At 48.2% G+C, this 15,873-nt stretch overlaps 1 protein-coding gene across 1 annotated transcript in view; it reads right to left on the bottom strand.

The window, feature by feature from the left end:
- The window catches only part of LOC129823354 (prestalk protein-like), a 60,385-nt gene extending 46,285 nt beyond the window's left edge, over positions 1–14,100 (bottom strand). Inside the window, exon 1 of the mRNA XM_055882278.1 lies at positions 14,024–14,100. Within this exon, the coding sequence (XP_055738253.1) occupies positions 14,024–14,100 (77 nt within the window). The remainder of the gene's footprint in view (positions 1–14,023) is intronic.
- Between the last annotated feature and the right edge of the window lie 1,773 nt (positions 14,101–15,873).

Here is a 15,873-nt window from a genome sequence, read left to right as displayed (position 1 = left end):
TTGGTGCAGATTAACAGTGTTGGTGCAGATTAACAGTGTTGGTGCAGATTAAAAGTGCTTGTACAGATTAACAGTGCTGGTTCAGATTAACAGTGCTGGTGCAGATTAACAGTGTTGGTGCAGATTAACAGTGCTGGTACAGATTAACAGTGTTGGTGCAGATTAACAGTGTTGGTGCAGATTAACAGTGCTTGTACAAATTAACAGTGCTGGTGCAGATTAACAGTGTTGGTTCAGATTAACAGTGCTGGTGCAGATTAACAGTGTTGGTGCAGATTAACAGTGCTGGTACAGATTAACAGTGTTGGTGCAGATTAACAGTGTTGGTGCAGATTAACAGTGTTGGTTCAGATTAACAGTGCTGGTGCAGATTAACAGTGTTGGTTCAGATTAACAGTGTTGGTGCAGATTAACAGTGTTGGTGCAGATTAACAGTGTTGGTGCAGATTAACAGTGCTGGTGCAGATTAACAGTGCTTGTACAGATTAACAGTGCAGGTGCAGATTAACAGTGCTGGTGCAGATTAACAGTGCTGGTGCAGATTAACAGTGCTGGTGCAGATTAACAGTGCTGGTGCAGATTAACAGTGCTGGTGCAGATTAACAGTGTTGGTGCAGATTAACAGTGCTGGTGCAGATTAACAGTGTTGGTGCAGATTAACAGTGTTGGTGCAGATAAAGTGTTGGTGCAGATTAACAGTGTTGGTGCAGATAAAGTGCTGGTGCAGATTAACAGTGTTGGTGCAGATAAAGTGTTGGTGCAGATTCACAGTGTTGGTGCAGATTAATAGTGTTGGTGCAGATTAACAGTGTTGGTGCAGATTAACAGTGTTGGTGCAGATAAAGTGCTGGTGCAGATTAACAGTGTTGGTGCAGATTAACAGTGTTGGTGCAGATAAAGTGTTGGTGCAGATTAACAGTGTTGGTGCAGATTAACAGTGTTGGTGCAGATTAACAGTGTTGGTGCAGATTAACAGTGTTGGTGCAGATTAACAGTGTTGGTGCAGATTAACAGTGTTGGTGCAGATTAACAGTGTTGGTGCAGATTAACAGTGTTGGTGCAGATTAACAGTGTTGGTGCAGATTAACAGTGCTGGTGCAGATTAACAGTGTTGGTGCAGATTAACAGTGTTGGTGCAGATTAACAGTGTTGGTACAGATTAACAGTGCTGGTGCAGATTAACAGTGCTGGTGCAGATTAACAGTGTTGGTGCAGATTAACAGTGTTGGTGCAGATTAACAGTGTTGGTACAGATTAACAGTGCTGTTTCAGATTAACAGTGTTGGTGCAGATTAACAGTGTTGGTGCAGATTAACAGTGTTGGTGCAGATTAACAGTGCTGGTTCAGATTAACAGTGTTGGTGCAGATTAACAGTGCTGGTGCAGATTAACAGTGCTTGTACAGATTAACAGTGCTGGTGCAGATTAAGTGTTGGTGCAGATTAAGTGTCTCTCTCTCTCCCTTCCTCATTCTCTCCCTCCTTTCTCCCTCAGTTAGTCACTCTCTCACACCCTCACTCAGTTCAACTCTCCCTCCTTTAGTCAGTCACTCTCTCTTTCCCTCAATCAGTCAGTCCCTCCCTCAATCAGTCTCTCACACCCTCCGTCGGACAGTTTCTCTCTCCCTTTTACAAGATAAATCACACCGTGCATTTTTAATTTCCAGTGTGTGGCCGTGGTCCAGCTCTCTGCAGGGAAGTGAGATGGGAGATGGGCTCTGGTCTGGCCAGGGACAGAGATACCAGAGGGTGAGAGGGGGTGCAGCACTTAAGACTTGATGTACGATGGTCATTACGGTGGCCAGGTCAGGAGGGAGACTTGGTCTCTTTCTCTCTCACTCTCATTCTCTCTCCATCTGTCTCTCTATCTGTCTCTGTCTCTGTATCTCGCCCTCTCTCTTGCTCTGTCTCTCTTCACTAAAGAGGAAAGGAAACGACAAATGGCAGAAGAGACGAGGCAGCAAATGGCTGCCGAATTGTTTGATAAAACACCACATCTGTTAACACTATGATCCGTGGACTAGTGAAATAGGGAGGGATTATGAAGAGATCACTGTCTCTCTTCACCCCTCTTCCCCTCTCCTCACCTCTCTTCACCCCTCTTCCCCTCTCCTCACCTCTCTTCACCCCTCTTCACCCCTCTTCCCCTCTCCTCACCTCTCCTCACCTCTCCTCACCTCTCTTCCCCTCTCTTCACCTCTCTTCCCCTCTCCTCACCTCTCTTCACACCTCTTCCCCTCTCCTCACCTCTCTTCACACCTCTTCCCCTCTCCTCACCTCTCTTCCCCTCTCCTCACCTCTCTTCACCCCTCGTCCCCTCTCCTCACCTCTCTTCACCCCTCGTCCCCTCTCCTCACCTCTCTTCACCCCTCTTCCCCTCTCCTCACCTCTCTTCACCCCTCTTCCCCTCTCCTCACCTCTCCTCACCTCTCCTCACCTCTCTTCCCCTCTCCTCACCTCTCTTCCCCTCTCTTCACCTCTCCTCACCTCTCCTCACCTCTCTTCACCCCTCTTCCCCTCTCCTCACCTCTCTTCACCCCTCGTCCCCTCTCCTCACCTCTCTTCACCCCTCGTCCCCTCTCCTCACCTCTCTTCACCCCTCTTCCCCTCTCCTCACCTCTCTTCACCCCTCGTCCCCTCTCCTCACCTCTCTTCACCCCTCGTCACCTCTCCTCACCTCTCCTCACCTCTCTTCACCCCTCTTCCCCTCTCCTCACCTCTCTTCACCCCTCGTCCCCTCTCCTCACCTCTCTTCACCCCTCGTCCCCTCTCCTCACCTCTCTTCACCCCTCTTCCCCTCTCCTCACCTCTCTTCACCCCTCTTCCCCTCTCCTCACCTCTCCTCACCTCTCCTCACCTCTCTTCCCCTCTCCTCACCTCTCTTCCCCTCTCTTCACCTCTCCTCACCTCTCCTCACCTCTCTTCACCCCTCTTCCCCTCTCCTCACCTCTCTTCACCCCTCGTCCCCTCTCCTCACCTCTCTTCACCCCTCGTCCCCTCTCCTCACCTCTCTTCACCCCTCTTCCCCTCTCCTCACCTCTCTTCACCCCTCGTCCCCTCTCCTCACCTCTCTTCACCCCTCTTCCCCTCTCCTCACCTCTCTTCACCCCTCTTCACCCCTCTTCCCCTCTCCTCACCTCTCCTCACCTCTCCTCACCTCTCTTCCCCTCTCCTCACCTCTCTTCCCCTCTCTTCACCTCTCCTCACCTCTCCTCACCTCTCTTCACCCCTCTTCCCCTCTCCTCACCTCTCTTCCCCCCTCTTCCCCTCTCCTCACCTCTCTTCACCCCTCGTCCCCTCTCCTCACCTCTCTTCACCCCTCTTCCCCTCTCTTCACCTCTCCTCACCTCTCCTCACCTCTCTTCACCCCTCTTCCCCTCTCCTCACCTCTCTTCACCCCTCTTCCACTCTCTTCACCCCTCTTCCCCTCTCCTCACCTCTCTTCACCTCTCTTCCCCTCTCCTCACCTCTCTTCACCCCTCTTCCCCTCTCCTCACCCCTCTTGCCCTCTCCTCACCCCTCTTCCCCTCTCCTCACCCCTCTTCCCCTCTCCTCACCTCTCTTCCCCTCTTCCCCTCTCCTCACCTCTCCTCACCTCTCTTCCCCTCTCCTCACCTCTCTTCCCCTCTCTTCACCCCTCGTCCCCTCTCCTCACCTCTCTTCACCTCTCTTCCCCTCTCCTCACCTCTCTTCACCTCTCCTCACCTCTCCTCCCCTCTCCTCACCTCTCTTCACCCCTCTTCCCCTCTCCTCACCTCTCTTCACCCCTCTTCCCCTCTCATCCCCTCTCTTCACCTCTCTTCCCCTCTCCTCACCTCTCTTCTCCTCTCCCATATTACCCTCTCATCCCCTCTCATCCCCTCTCTTCACCTCTCTTCCCCTCTCTACTTCTCTCCCCACCTCTCTTCCCCTCTCTTCACCTCTCTTCCCCTCTCTTCACCTCTCTTCCCCTCTCTTCACCTCTCTTCACCTCTCATCCCCTCTCTTCCCCTCTCTTCACCTCTCTTCCCCTCTCTTCACCCCTCTTCCCCTCTCTTCACCTCTCTTCCCCTCTCTTCACCTCTCTTCCCCTCTCTTCACCTCTCTTCCCCTCTCTTCACCTCTCTTCACCTCTCATCCCCTCTCTTCCCCTCTCTTCACCCCTCTTCCCCTCTCCTCACCTCTCTTCACCTCTCTTCACCTCTCATCCCCTCTCTTCCCCTCTCTTCACCCCTTTTCCCCTCTCCTCACCTCTCTACACCTCTCCTCACCTCTCTTCACCCCTCTTCCCCTCTCTTCACCTCTCATCCCCTCTCTTCACCTCTCTTCACCCCTCTTCCCCTCTCCTCACCTCTCTTCACCCCTCTCCTCACCTCTCCTCACCTCTCTTCACCCCTCTTCACCTCTCCTCACCTCTCTTCACCCCTCTTCCCCTCTCCTCACCCCTCTTCCCCTCTCCTCACCTCTCTTCACCCCTCTTCCCCTCTCCTCACCTCTCCTCACCTCTCTTCCCCTCTCCTCACCTCTCTTCACCCCTCTTCCCCTCTCTTCACCCCTCTTCCCCTCTCCTCACCCCTCTTCCCCTCTCTTCACCTCTCTTCACCTCTCATCCCCTCTCTTCCACTCTCTTCACCCCTCTTCCCCTCTCCTCACCTCTCTTCACCTCTCTTCCCCTCTCCTCACCTCTCTTCACCACTCTTCCCTTCTCTTCACCCCTCTTCCCCTCTCCTCACCTCTCTTCACCCCTCTTCCCCTCTCCTCACCTCTCCTCACCTCTCTTCCCCTCTCCTCACCTCTCTTCACCCCTCTTCCCCTCTCTTCACCTCTCTTCCCCTCTCCTCACCTCTCTTCACCCCTCTTCCCCTCTCTTCACCCCTCTTCCCCTCTCTTCACCTCTCTTCCCCTCTCTTCACCTCTCATCCCCTCTCTTCTCTCTCTTCCCCTCTCTTCACCTCTCTTCACCTCTCATCACCTCTCATCCCCTCTCTTCACCTCTCTTCAACTCTCTTCCCCTCTCTTCACCTCTCATCCCCTCTCATCCCCTCTCCCCCCTCTCTTCCCCTCTCTCCCCCTCTCTTCACCTCTCATCCCCTCTCTTCACCTATCTTCCCTTCTCTTCCCCTCTCTTCCCCTCTCTTCACCTCTCTTCACCTCTCATCCCCTCTCTTCACCTCTCATCCCCTCTCTACACCTCTCTTCACCTCTCTTCCCCTCTCTTCACCTCGCTTCAACTCTCATCCCCTCTCTACACCTCTCGCCACCTCTCTTCCCATCTCTTCCCCTCTCTTCATCTCCCTTCCCCTCTATTCCCCTCTCTTCATCTCTATTCCCCTCTCTTCACCTATCTTCCCTTCTCTTCCCCTCTCTTCCCCTCTCTTCACCTCTCTTCACCTCTCATCCCCTCTCTTCACCTCTCATCCCCTCTCTTCACCTCTCGCACCTCTCTTCCCCTCTCTTCACCTCTCTTCACCTCTCTTCACCTCTCATCCCCTCTCTACACCTCTCGCCACCTCTCTTCCCATCTCTTCCCCTCTCTTCATCTCCCTTTCCCTCTATTCCCCTCTCTTCATCTCTATTCCCCTCTCTTCACCTATCTTCCCTTCTCTTCCCCTCTCTTCCCCTCTCTTCACCTCTCTTCACCTCTCATCCCCTCTCTTCACCTCTCATCCCCTCTCTTCACCTCTCTTCACCTCTCTTCCCCTCTCTTCACCTCTCTTCACCTCTCTTCACCTCTCATCCCCTCTCTACACCTCTCCCCACCTCTCTTCCCATCTCTTCCCCTCTCTTCATCTCTCTTCCCCTCTCTTCACCTCTCTTCACCTCTCATCCCCTCTCTACACCTCTCGCCATCTCTATTCCCCTCTCTTCACCTCTCTTCACCTCTCTTCCCCTCTCTTCACCTCTCTTCACCTCTCTTCCCCTCTCTTCCCATCTCTTCCCCTCTCTTCATCTCTCTTCCCCTCTCTACACCTCTCATCACCTCCCATTGCCTCTCATCCCCTCTCTTCAATTCTCTTCACCTCTCTTCAGCTCTCTTAACCTCTCTTCACCTCTCTTACCCTCTATTCACCTCTCTTCACCTCTCCTCCCCCCTCACCCCCTCTCCTCCTCACTCATCCCCTCTCTTACCCTCTCTTCCCCTCTCTTACCCTCTCTTACCCTCTCATCCCCTCTCTTCAACTCTCTTCACCTCTCTTCACCTCTCATCCCCTCTCTACACCTCTCATCCCCTCTCTTCATCTCTCTTCACCTCTCATCCCCTCTCTTCAACTCTCTTCACCTCTCTTCCCCTCTCTTCACCTCCCTTCACCTCTCATCCCCTCTCATCCCCTCTCTTCAACTCTCTTCCCCTCTCTACACCTCTCTTAACCTCTCTTTAGTATTTCTCTCTCTCCTTTCTTTTTCTCCCTCCCACCATCTCTCTTGCCTTCTGTTGCATAACAAATAATGATTTGACATTGTGCCACTTATCAACACGTCTACAGACAAAGTGGTAAATCACCCTTCTATTTTAGTTCAGGACCTGTCTCAAGATTAGAGCCTCATATATGGGCAGAACATGTGTCTCATTCATCAGCTCTCTCGTCTCGTCTCGTCTCCTCTCATCTCGTCTCCTCTCCTCTCCTCTCCTCTCCTCTCCTCTCTTCGCCTCTCCTCTCCTCTCCTCTCCTCTCTTCCCCTCTCTTCACCTCTCTTCACCTCTCATCCCCTCTCTACACCTCTCCCCACCTCTCTTCCCCTCTCTTCCCCTCTCTTCATCTCTCTTCCCCTAGGGAAGAGGGAACCTAGGGTAGGGAACCTCCTCTGTAGTGTGGAGTAGGGAACCTCCCCTGTAGTGTGGAGTAGGGAACCTCCCCTGTAGTGTAGAGTAGGGAACCTCCTCTGTAGTGTAGAGTAGGGAACCTCCTCTGTAGTGTAGAGTAGGGAACATCCTCTGTAGTGTAGAGTAGGGAACATCCTCTGTAGTGTAGAGTAGGGAACATCCTCTGTAGTGTAGTGTAGGGAACATCCTCTGTAGTGTAGAGTAGGGAACATCCTCTGTAGTGTAGAGTAGGGAACCTCCTCTGTAATGTAGAGTAGGGAACCTCCTCTGTAGTGTAGAGTTGGGAACCTCCTCTGTAGTGTAGAGTAGGGAACCTCCTCTGTAGTGTAGAGTAGGGAACCTCCTCTGTAGTGTAGAGTAGGGAACCTCCTCTGTAGTTTTGAGTAGGGAACCTCCTCTGTAGTGTTGAGTAGGAAACCTCCTCTGTAGTGTAGAGTAGGGAACCTCCTCTGTAGTGTAGAGTAGGGAACCTCCTCTGTAGTGTTGAGTAGGGAACATCCTCTGTAGTGTAGAGTAGGGAACATCCTCTGTAGTGTAGAGTAGGGAACCTCCTCTGTAGTGTAGAGTAGGGAACCTCCTCTGTAGTGTAGAGTAGGGAACATCCTCTGTATTGTAGAGTAGGGAACCTCCTCTGTAATGTAGAGTAGGGAACCTCCTCTGTAGTGTAGAGTAGGGAACCTCCTCTGTAGTGTAGAGTAGGGAACCTCCTCTGTAATGTAGAGTAGGGACCCTCCTCTGTAGTGTAGAGTAGGGAATCTCCTCTGTAGTGTTGAGTAGGGAACCTCCTCTCTTGTGTTGAGTAGGGAACCTCCTCTGTAGTGTAGAGTAGGGAACCTCCTCTGTAGTGTAGAGTAGGGAACATCCTCTGTAGTGTAGAGTAGGGAACCTCCTCTGTAATGTAGAGTAGGGAACATCCTCTGTTGTGTAGAGTAGGGAACCTCCTCTGTAGTGTTGAATAGGGAACCTCCTCTGTAGTGTAGAGTAGGGAACCTCCTCTGTTGTGTAGAGTAGGGAACCTCCTCTGTAGTGTAGAGTAGGGAACATCCTCTGTATTGTAGAGTAGGGAACATCCTCTGTAGTGTAGAGTAGGGAACCTCCTCTGTAATGTAGAGTAGGGAACCTCCTCTGTAGTGTAGAGTAGGAACCTCCTCTGTAGTGTTGAATAGGGAACCTCCTCTGTAGTGTAGAGTAGGGAACCTCCTCTGTAGTGTAGAGTAGGGAACATCCTCTGTAGTGTAGAGTAGGGAACCTCCTCTGTAATGTAGAGTAGGGAACCTCCTCTGTAGTGTAGAGTTGGGAACCTCCTCTGTAGTGTAGAGTAGGGAACCTCCTCTGTAGTGTAGAGTAGGGAACCTCCTCTGTAGTGTTGAATAGGGAACCTCCTCTGTAGTGTAGAGTAGGGAACCTCCTCTGTAGTGTAGAGTAGGGAACCTCCTCTGTAGTGTAGAGTAGGGAACCTCCTCTGTAGTGTAGAGTTGGGAACCTCCTCTGTAGTGTAGAGTAGGGAACCTTCTCTGTAGTGTTGAGTGGGGAATCTCCTCTGTAGTGTAGAGTTGGGAACCTCCTCTGTAGTGTAGAGTAGGGAACCTCCTCTGTAGTGTAGAGTAGGGAACCTCCTCTGTAGTGTAGAGTAGGGAACCTCCTCTGTAGTTTTGAGTAGGGAACCTCCTCTGTAGTGTTGAGTAGGGAATCTCCTCTGTAGTGTAGACTAGGGAACCTCCTCTGTAGTGTAGAGTAGGGAACCTCCTCTGTAGTGTTGAGTAGGGAACATCCTCTGTAGTGTTGAGTAGGGAATCTCCTCTGTAGTGTAGAGTAGGGAACCTCCTCTGTAGTGTAGAGTAGGGAACCTCCTCTGTAGTGTTGAGTAGGGAACATCCTCTGTAGTGTTGAGTAGGGAACCTCCTCTGTAGTCTAGAACAGGGAACCTCCTCTGTAGTGTAGAGTAGGGAACATCCTCTGTATTGTAGAGTAGGGAACCTCCTCTGTAGTGTAGAGTAGGGAACATCCTCTGTATTGTAGAGTAGGGAACCTCCTCTGTAATGTAGAGTAGGGAACCTCCTCTGTAGTGTAGAGTAGGGAACCTCCTCTGTAGTGTAGAGTAGGGAACATCCTCTGTAGTGTAGAGTAGGGAACCTCCTCTAGAATGTAGAGTAGGGAACATCCTCTGTATTGTAGAGTAGGGAACCTCCTCTGTAATGTAGAGTAGGGAACCTCCTCTGTAGTGTAGAGTAGGGAACCTCCTCTGTAGTGTAGAGTAGGGAACCTCCTCTGTAATGTAGAGTAGGGACCCTCCTCTGTAGTGTAGAGTAGGGAACCTCCTCTGTAGTGTAGAGTATGGAACCTCCTCTGTAGTGTAGAGTAGGGAACCTCCTCTGTAGTTTTGAATAGGGAACCTCCTCTGTAGTGTAGAGTAGGGAACCCACCTCTGTAGTGTAGAGTAGGGAAATATCCTCTGTAGTGTAGAGTAGGGAACCTCCTCTGTAATGTAGAGTAGGGAACCTCCTCTGTAGTGTAGAGTTGGGAACCTCCTCTGTAGTGTAGAGTAGGGAACATCCTCTGTAGTGTAGAGTAGGGAACCTCCTCTGTAGTGTAGAGTAGGGAACCTCCTCTGTAGTGTTGAGTGGGGAATCTCCTCTGTAGTGTTGAGTAGGGAACCTCCTCTGTAATGTAGAGTAGGGAACCTCCTCTGTAGTGTAGAACAGGGAACCTCCTCTGTAGTGTTGAGTGGGGAATCTCCTCTGTAATGTAGAGTAGGGAACCTCCTCTGTAGTGTTGAGTAGGGAACCTCCTCTGTAGTGTAGAACAGGGAACCTCCTCTGTAGTGTAGAGTAGGGAACCTCCTCTGTAGTGTAGAGTAGGGAACCTCCTCTGTAGTGTAGAACAGGGAACCTCCTCTGTAGTGTAGAGTAGGGAACATCCTCTGTATTGTAGAGTAGGGAACCTCCTCTGTAGTGTAGAGTAGGGAACCTCCTCTGTAGTGTTGAGTAGGGAACATCCTCTGTAGTGTAGAACAGGGAACCTCCTCTGTAGTGTAGAGTAGGGAACCTCCTCTGTAGTGTTGAGTAGGGAACCTCCTCTGTAGTGTAGAACAGGGAACCTCCTCTGTAGTGTTGAGTAGGGAACCTCCTCTGTAGTGTTGAGTAGGGAACATCCTCTGTAGTGTTGAGTAGGGAACCTCCTCTGTAGTGTAGAACAGGGAACCTCCTCTGTAGTGTAGAGTAGGGAACCTCCTCTGTAGTGTAGAGTAGGGAACCTCCTCTGTAGTGTAGAGTAGGGAACCTCCTCTGTAGTGTAGAGTAGGGAACCTCCTCTGTAGTGTAGAGTAGGGAACGATGGAGTGCATGTGATCAGAATATTTTATTTCCTCTCTTTCTAATCTGGTTGACTGGTTTTCTCTCTTTCTAATCTGGTTGACTGTTTTTCTCTCTTTCTAATCTGGTTGACTGTTTTTCTCTCTTTCTAATCTGGTTGACTGGTTTTCTCTCTTTCTAATCTGGTTGACTGGTTATTTTGAACCTGTAGTACCACATCTCTTTCTAATCTGGTTGACTGGTTTTCTCTCTTTCTAATCTGGTTGACTGGTTATTTTGAACCTGTAGTACCACAAGTGAGTTAATTTACACCCGTTTAGAATCACTTGCCGCCATCCAAATTAATTCAACATTTAGAATTCTTTCGTTCATGCCATTTTGTCTTTTAAGTGAAAAATCTCAAATTTTGTATATATTTATTTTTTACCCCCGTGGATAAATATATTAAACAAATACACGTGTAAAAAACAACTTTCTTTCAATTACAACATATTTTAGAAGAAATGGTGAATTGTGCAAGGGTGCCAATGTATTTGTCATCGGCTGTACGACATAGAGGTTCCTCCGTTTCAGGTCCTGGTGTCATTAAAGATAATCAGAGACAAAGAGGATAGATGAGATCAAGATGTAAATGTCTATCGCCTTCTAACCTCATTGCTATGAGGGCGAAAGGATTTTTCAGAATTTATCAAAAGCAGGGAGACAAGTGGACAGTTAATCCCAGCAGCGCCCCGGAAGCAGAGAGAGGACAGACAGCATGTCAGGGAGAATAAATAGAGAGTGAAGCAAGGACGAGAGAAAAAAGGGGTGGAAACCTAAAAGAAAGAATGGGAATGATGTGGCGGACCACCTCTGGAGCGAGGACCAGCAGGCATCTCTGTCAGATGTTGTTCATTATCCTCACTATGTTGCTCTCCTCTCCTCTCTGGCAGTGGCTCTGGGCTTCCTGTCCTCACACACACACACACGCAGGCACGCACGCACACACACACACAGACACACACACAGACACACACACGCACGCACACACACACAGACACAGACACACAGACACACACACAGACACACACTCACGCACACACACACACACACACACACACACACACACAGACACAAGCACACACACACACACAAGCACACAGTGTGTGTGTGTCTGTGTGTTAGGACAGGAAGTGTGTGTGTGTCTGTGTGTTAGGACAGGAAGTGTGTGTGTGTGTGTGTTAGGACAGGAAGTGTGTGTGTCTGTGTGTTAGGACAGGAAGTGTGTCTGTAAAAGTGGTAGGGGGTGTTAATCCCAATCATTACCCCTTCCCTATCCTCTCCTTTCCTTTCATCTCCTTTACTCTCCTTTCCTCTCCTGTCATTCCTTTCCTATATTCTCCTTTCCTTTCCTCTCTTCTCCTCCCTTTCTATTACTTTCCTTTCCTCTCCTTTCCTCTCCTTCCCTTCCCTTTCCTCTCCTTCCCTTTCCTCATCTTTCCTCTCCTCTCCTTCCCTTTCCTCTCCTTTCCTCTCCTTCCCTTCCCTTTCCTCTTCTTCCCTTTCCTGTTCTTTCCTCTCCTCTCCTCTCCTCTCCTTTCCTTTCCTCTCCTTCCATTTCCTCTTCTTTCCTCTCCTTTCCTCTCCTCTCCTTCCCTTTCCTCTCCTTCCCTTTCCTCTCCTCTCCTTTTCTTTCTCTCCTTCCCTTCCCTTTCATCTCCTTCCCTTTCCTCTCCTTTCCTCTCATTCCCTTCCATTTTCTCTCCTTTCCTCTCCTCTCCTCTCCTTTCCTTTCTTCTCCTTTCATTTCCTCTCCTTTCCAATACTTTCCTTTCCTCTCTTCTCCCTCCCTTTCCTTTCCTATCCTTCCCTCTCCTATCCTCTCCTTTTCTTTCGTCTCCTTTACTCTCCTTTCCTTTCCTCTCCTGTCCATTCCTTTCCTTTCCTATATTCTCCTTTCCTTTCCTCTCCTGTCCATTCCATTCCTTTCCTTTCCTATATTCTCCTTTCCTTTCCTCTCTTCTCCTCCCTTTCTATTACTTTCCTTTCCTCTCCTCTCCTTTCCTATCATTTCCTTTCCTTCATCTCCTCTCCTTTCCTCTCCTTTCATTTCCTTTCTTTTCCTTCCTCTCCTCTCCTTTCCTCTCCTTTCGTTTCCTTTCCATTCCTTTCCTTTACTCTCCTTTCCTATAATTTCCTTTCCTTCCTCTCCTCTCCTTTCCTTTCCTCTATTCTACTTCCCTTTCCTTTCCATTCTAATCCTATTAGATTACAGTAAACAGATGGACATTGGCCTGTTAGATTACAGTAAACAGATGGACATTGTCCTATTAGATTACAGTAAACAGATGGACATTGTCCAATTAGATTACAGTAAACAGACGGGCATTGTCCTGTTAATTACAGTAAACAGATGGACATTGTCCTGTTAGATTACAGTAAACAGACGGACATTGTCCTGTTAGATTACAGTAAACAGATGGACATTGTCCTGTTAGATTACAGTAAACAGATGGACATTGTCCTGTTAGATTACAGTAAACAGACGTACATTGTCCTGTTAGATTACAGTAAACAGAAGGACATTGTCCTGTTAGATTACAGTAAACAGATGGACATTGTCCTGTTAGATTACAGTAAACAGATGGACATTGTCCTGTTAGATTACAGTAAACAGATGGACATTGTCCTGTTAGATTACAGTAAACAGACGGACATTGTCCTGTTAGATTACAGTAAACAGACGGACATTGTCCTGTTAGATTACAGTAAACAGACGGACATTGTCCTGTTAGATTACAGTAAACAGATGGACATTGTCCTGTTAACTCAATAGGAATCGAAGTTATTCATGATAGGACTGTTCCTTTCTGTGACGGCGACATCAAATAGTTCAAAAACTGTAAATCATTTTTAATGCTGGTGAAAAATAATAGTCTATTTTCTAAACGATGTGCCATGCTGTTGCCTAGATGATCAGGATGCCATTCCAGCCTCCCTGCTGATTGGTTAATTTGAGAGCGAGTGCACCTGCCACCTGGTGTGACTTATAGGGCACTAAACACCAGAGAGAGAGAGATGGTAGGAGAATGGGCACCGTTATACACATGACAGATAGAGAGAGAGAAAAGGTGAGAGAGAGAGAGAAAGAAAGAAAGAAAGAAAGAAAGAAAGAAAGAAGAGAGAGATAAGGTGAGAGAGATAGATAGAGATAAGGTGAGAGAGAGAGATAAGGTGAGAGAGAGAGAGAGAGAGATAGAGATAAGGTGAGAGAGAGAGAGAGAGAGAGGGGGAGAGAGAGAGAGAGAGAGAGAAGAGAGAGAGATAAGGTGAGAGAGAGAGAGAGAGATAAGGAGAGAGAGAGAGAGAGAGAGAGAGAGAGAAGGTGAGAGAGAGAGAGAGAGATAAGGTGAGAGAGAGAGAGAGAGAGAGAGAGAGAGAGAGAGAGAGAGAGAGAGAGAGAGAGAGAGAGAGAGAGAGAGACAGAGAGAGAGAGAGAGACAGAGAGAGAGAGACAGAGAGAGAAATAAAGAGCAGGGAGAAATGGAGAGGGTGAGAGAGATTCTAGAAGGTGCATGAGAGCGTCCAATAGGCAGAGGAGGGATTGCAGCAGAGAGGATAAAAGAGTTGCGGTCGGTGGGCGATGGTTATGGAGTATCGTCCATTGTTTCTGTAGTAAAGGGGGAAGGAGACCTGACTGGATGTACTTGCATCCCAATAGTGGCTCCCTATTCCCCACTGGCCCGGGTCAAAGGCAGTGCACTGTATATGGAATAGGGTGCGGTTTGGCACGCACCCGGTACGTCTGGAAGATGACCAGCTGCAGGGGTGTGTCAGGAAGGCTTATCTTTTCTACAGGGTTTGTGTGTGTGTGGGGGGGGGGGTCGTTTCTAGATCTAGACAGCCAATCAGAGAGCAGGTAGAGAGGGTACCCCATTGCGGGGAACAGTTTGGGGTGGCGCCACATCTCCACGCTAATTTCAGGGTAGGAGGCGGTGTGCCCCGACATGTGGACGGTGTTGCCATAGAAACAGTTAACTACCCTCAAAAAGCACTACATGTCCGAAATGTCAGGGCCCTCAATTAAATAAAAATTGACACACTATCTCTCTCTCTCTCTCTCTCTCTCTCTCTCTCTCTCTCTCTCTGTGTCAATCAGTCATGTTACTGTATATCCCTCTATAATCTCACCAGTCAATCAATCATGTTACTGTTTATCCCTCTATAATCTCACCAGTCAGTCATGTTCCTGTATATCCCTCTATAATCTCAACAGTCAGTCATGTTACTGTATATCCCTCTATAATCTCACCAGTCAGTCATGTTACTGTATATCCCTCTATAATCTCACCAGTCAGTCAGTCAGTCATGTTCCTGTATATCCCTCTATAATCTCAACAGTCAGTCATGTTCCTGTATATCCCTCTATAACCTCACCAATCAGTAATGTTACTGTATATCCCTCTATAATCTCACCAGCCAGTCATGTTCCTGTATATCCCTCTATAATCTCACCAGTCAGTCATGTTACTGTATATCCCTCTATAATCAGACCAGTCAGTCAGTCATGTTACTGTATATCCCTCTATAATCTCACCAGTCAGTCATGTTACTGTATATCCCCCTATAATCTCACCAGTCAGTCAGTCATGTTACTGTATATCCCTCTATAATCTCACCAGTCAGTCAGTCATGTTACTGTATATCCCTCTATAATCTCATTAGTCAGTCTGTCATGTTACTGTATATCCCTCTATAATCTCACCAGTCAGTCAGTCATGTTACTGTATATCCCTCTATAATCTCACCAGTCAGTCATGTTACTGTATATCCCTCTATAACCTCACCAGTCAGTCATGTTACTGTATATCCCTCTATAACCTCACCAGTCAATCAATCATGTTACTGTATATCCCTCTATAATCTCACCAGTCAGTCATGTTCCTGTATATCCCTCTATAATCTCAACAGTCAGTCATGTTACTGTATATCCCTCTATAATCTCACCAGTCAGTCATGTTACTGTATATCCCTCTATAATCTCACCAGTCAGTCAGTCAGTCATGTTCCTGTATATCCCTCTATAATCTCAACAGTCAGTCATGTTCCTGTATATCCCTCTATAACCTCACCAATCAGTAATGTTACTGTATATCCCTCTATAATCTCACCAGCCAGTCATGTTCCTGTATATCCCTCTATAATCTCACCAGTCAGTCATGTTACTGTATATCCCTCTATAATCAGACCAGTCAGTCAGTCATGTTACTGTATATCCCTCTATAATCTCACCAGTCAGTCATGTTACTGTATATCCCTCTATAATCTAAACAGTCAGTCAGTCATGTTGCTGTATATCCCTCTATAATCTCAACAGTCAGTCAGTCATGTTACTGTATATCCCCCTATAATCTCACCAGTCAGTCAGTCATGTTACTGTATATCCCTCTATAATCTCACCAGTCAATCAATCATGTTACTGTATATCCCTCTATAATCTCACCAGTCAGTCATGTTCCTGTATATCCCTCTATAATCTCAACAGTCAGTCATGTTACTGTATATCCCTCTATAATCTCACCAGTCAGTCATGTTACTGTATATCCCTCTATAATCTCACCAGTCAGTCAGTCAGTCATGTTCCTGTATATCCCTCTATAATCTCAACAGTCAGTCATGTTCCTGTATATCCCTCTATAACCTCACCAATCAGTAATGTTACTGTATATCCCTCTATAATCTCACCAGCCAGTCATGTTCCTGTATATCCCTCTATAATCTC

This window comes from Salvelinus fontinalis, chromosome 25, assembly GCF_029448725.1.
Source record: "Salvelinus fontinalis isolate EN_2023a chromosome 25, ASM2944872v1, whole genome shotgun sequence".
Lineage (NCBI taxonomy): Eukaryota > Metazoa > Chordata > Actinopteri > Salmoniformes > Salmonidae > Salvelinus > Salvelinus fontinalis.
Note: the sequence above shows the minus strand (reverse complement) of the source record. Positions and strands in the feature narration are given on the sequence as shown.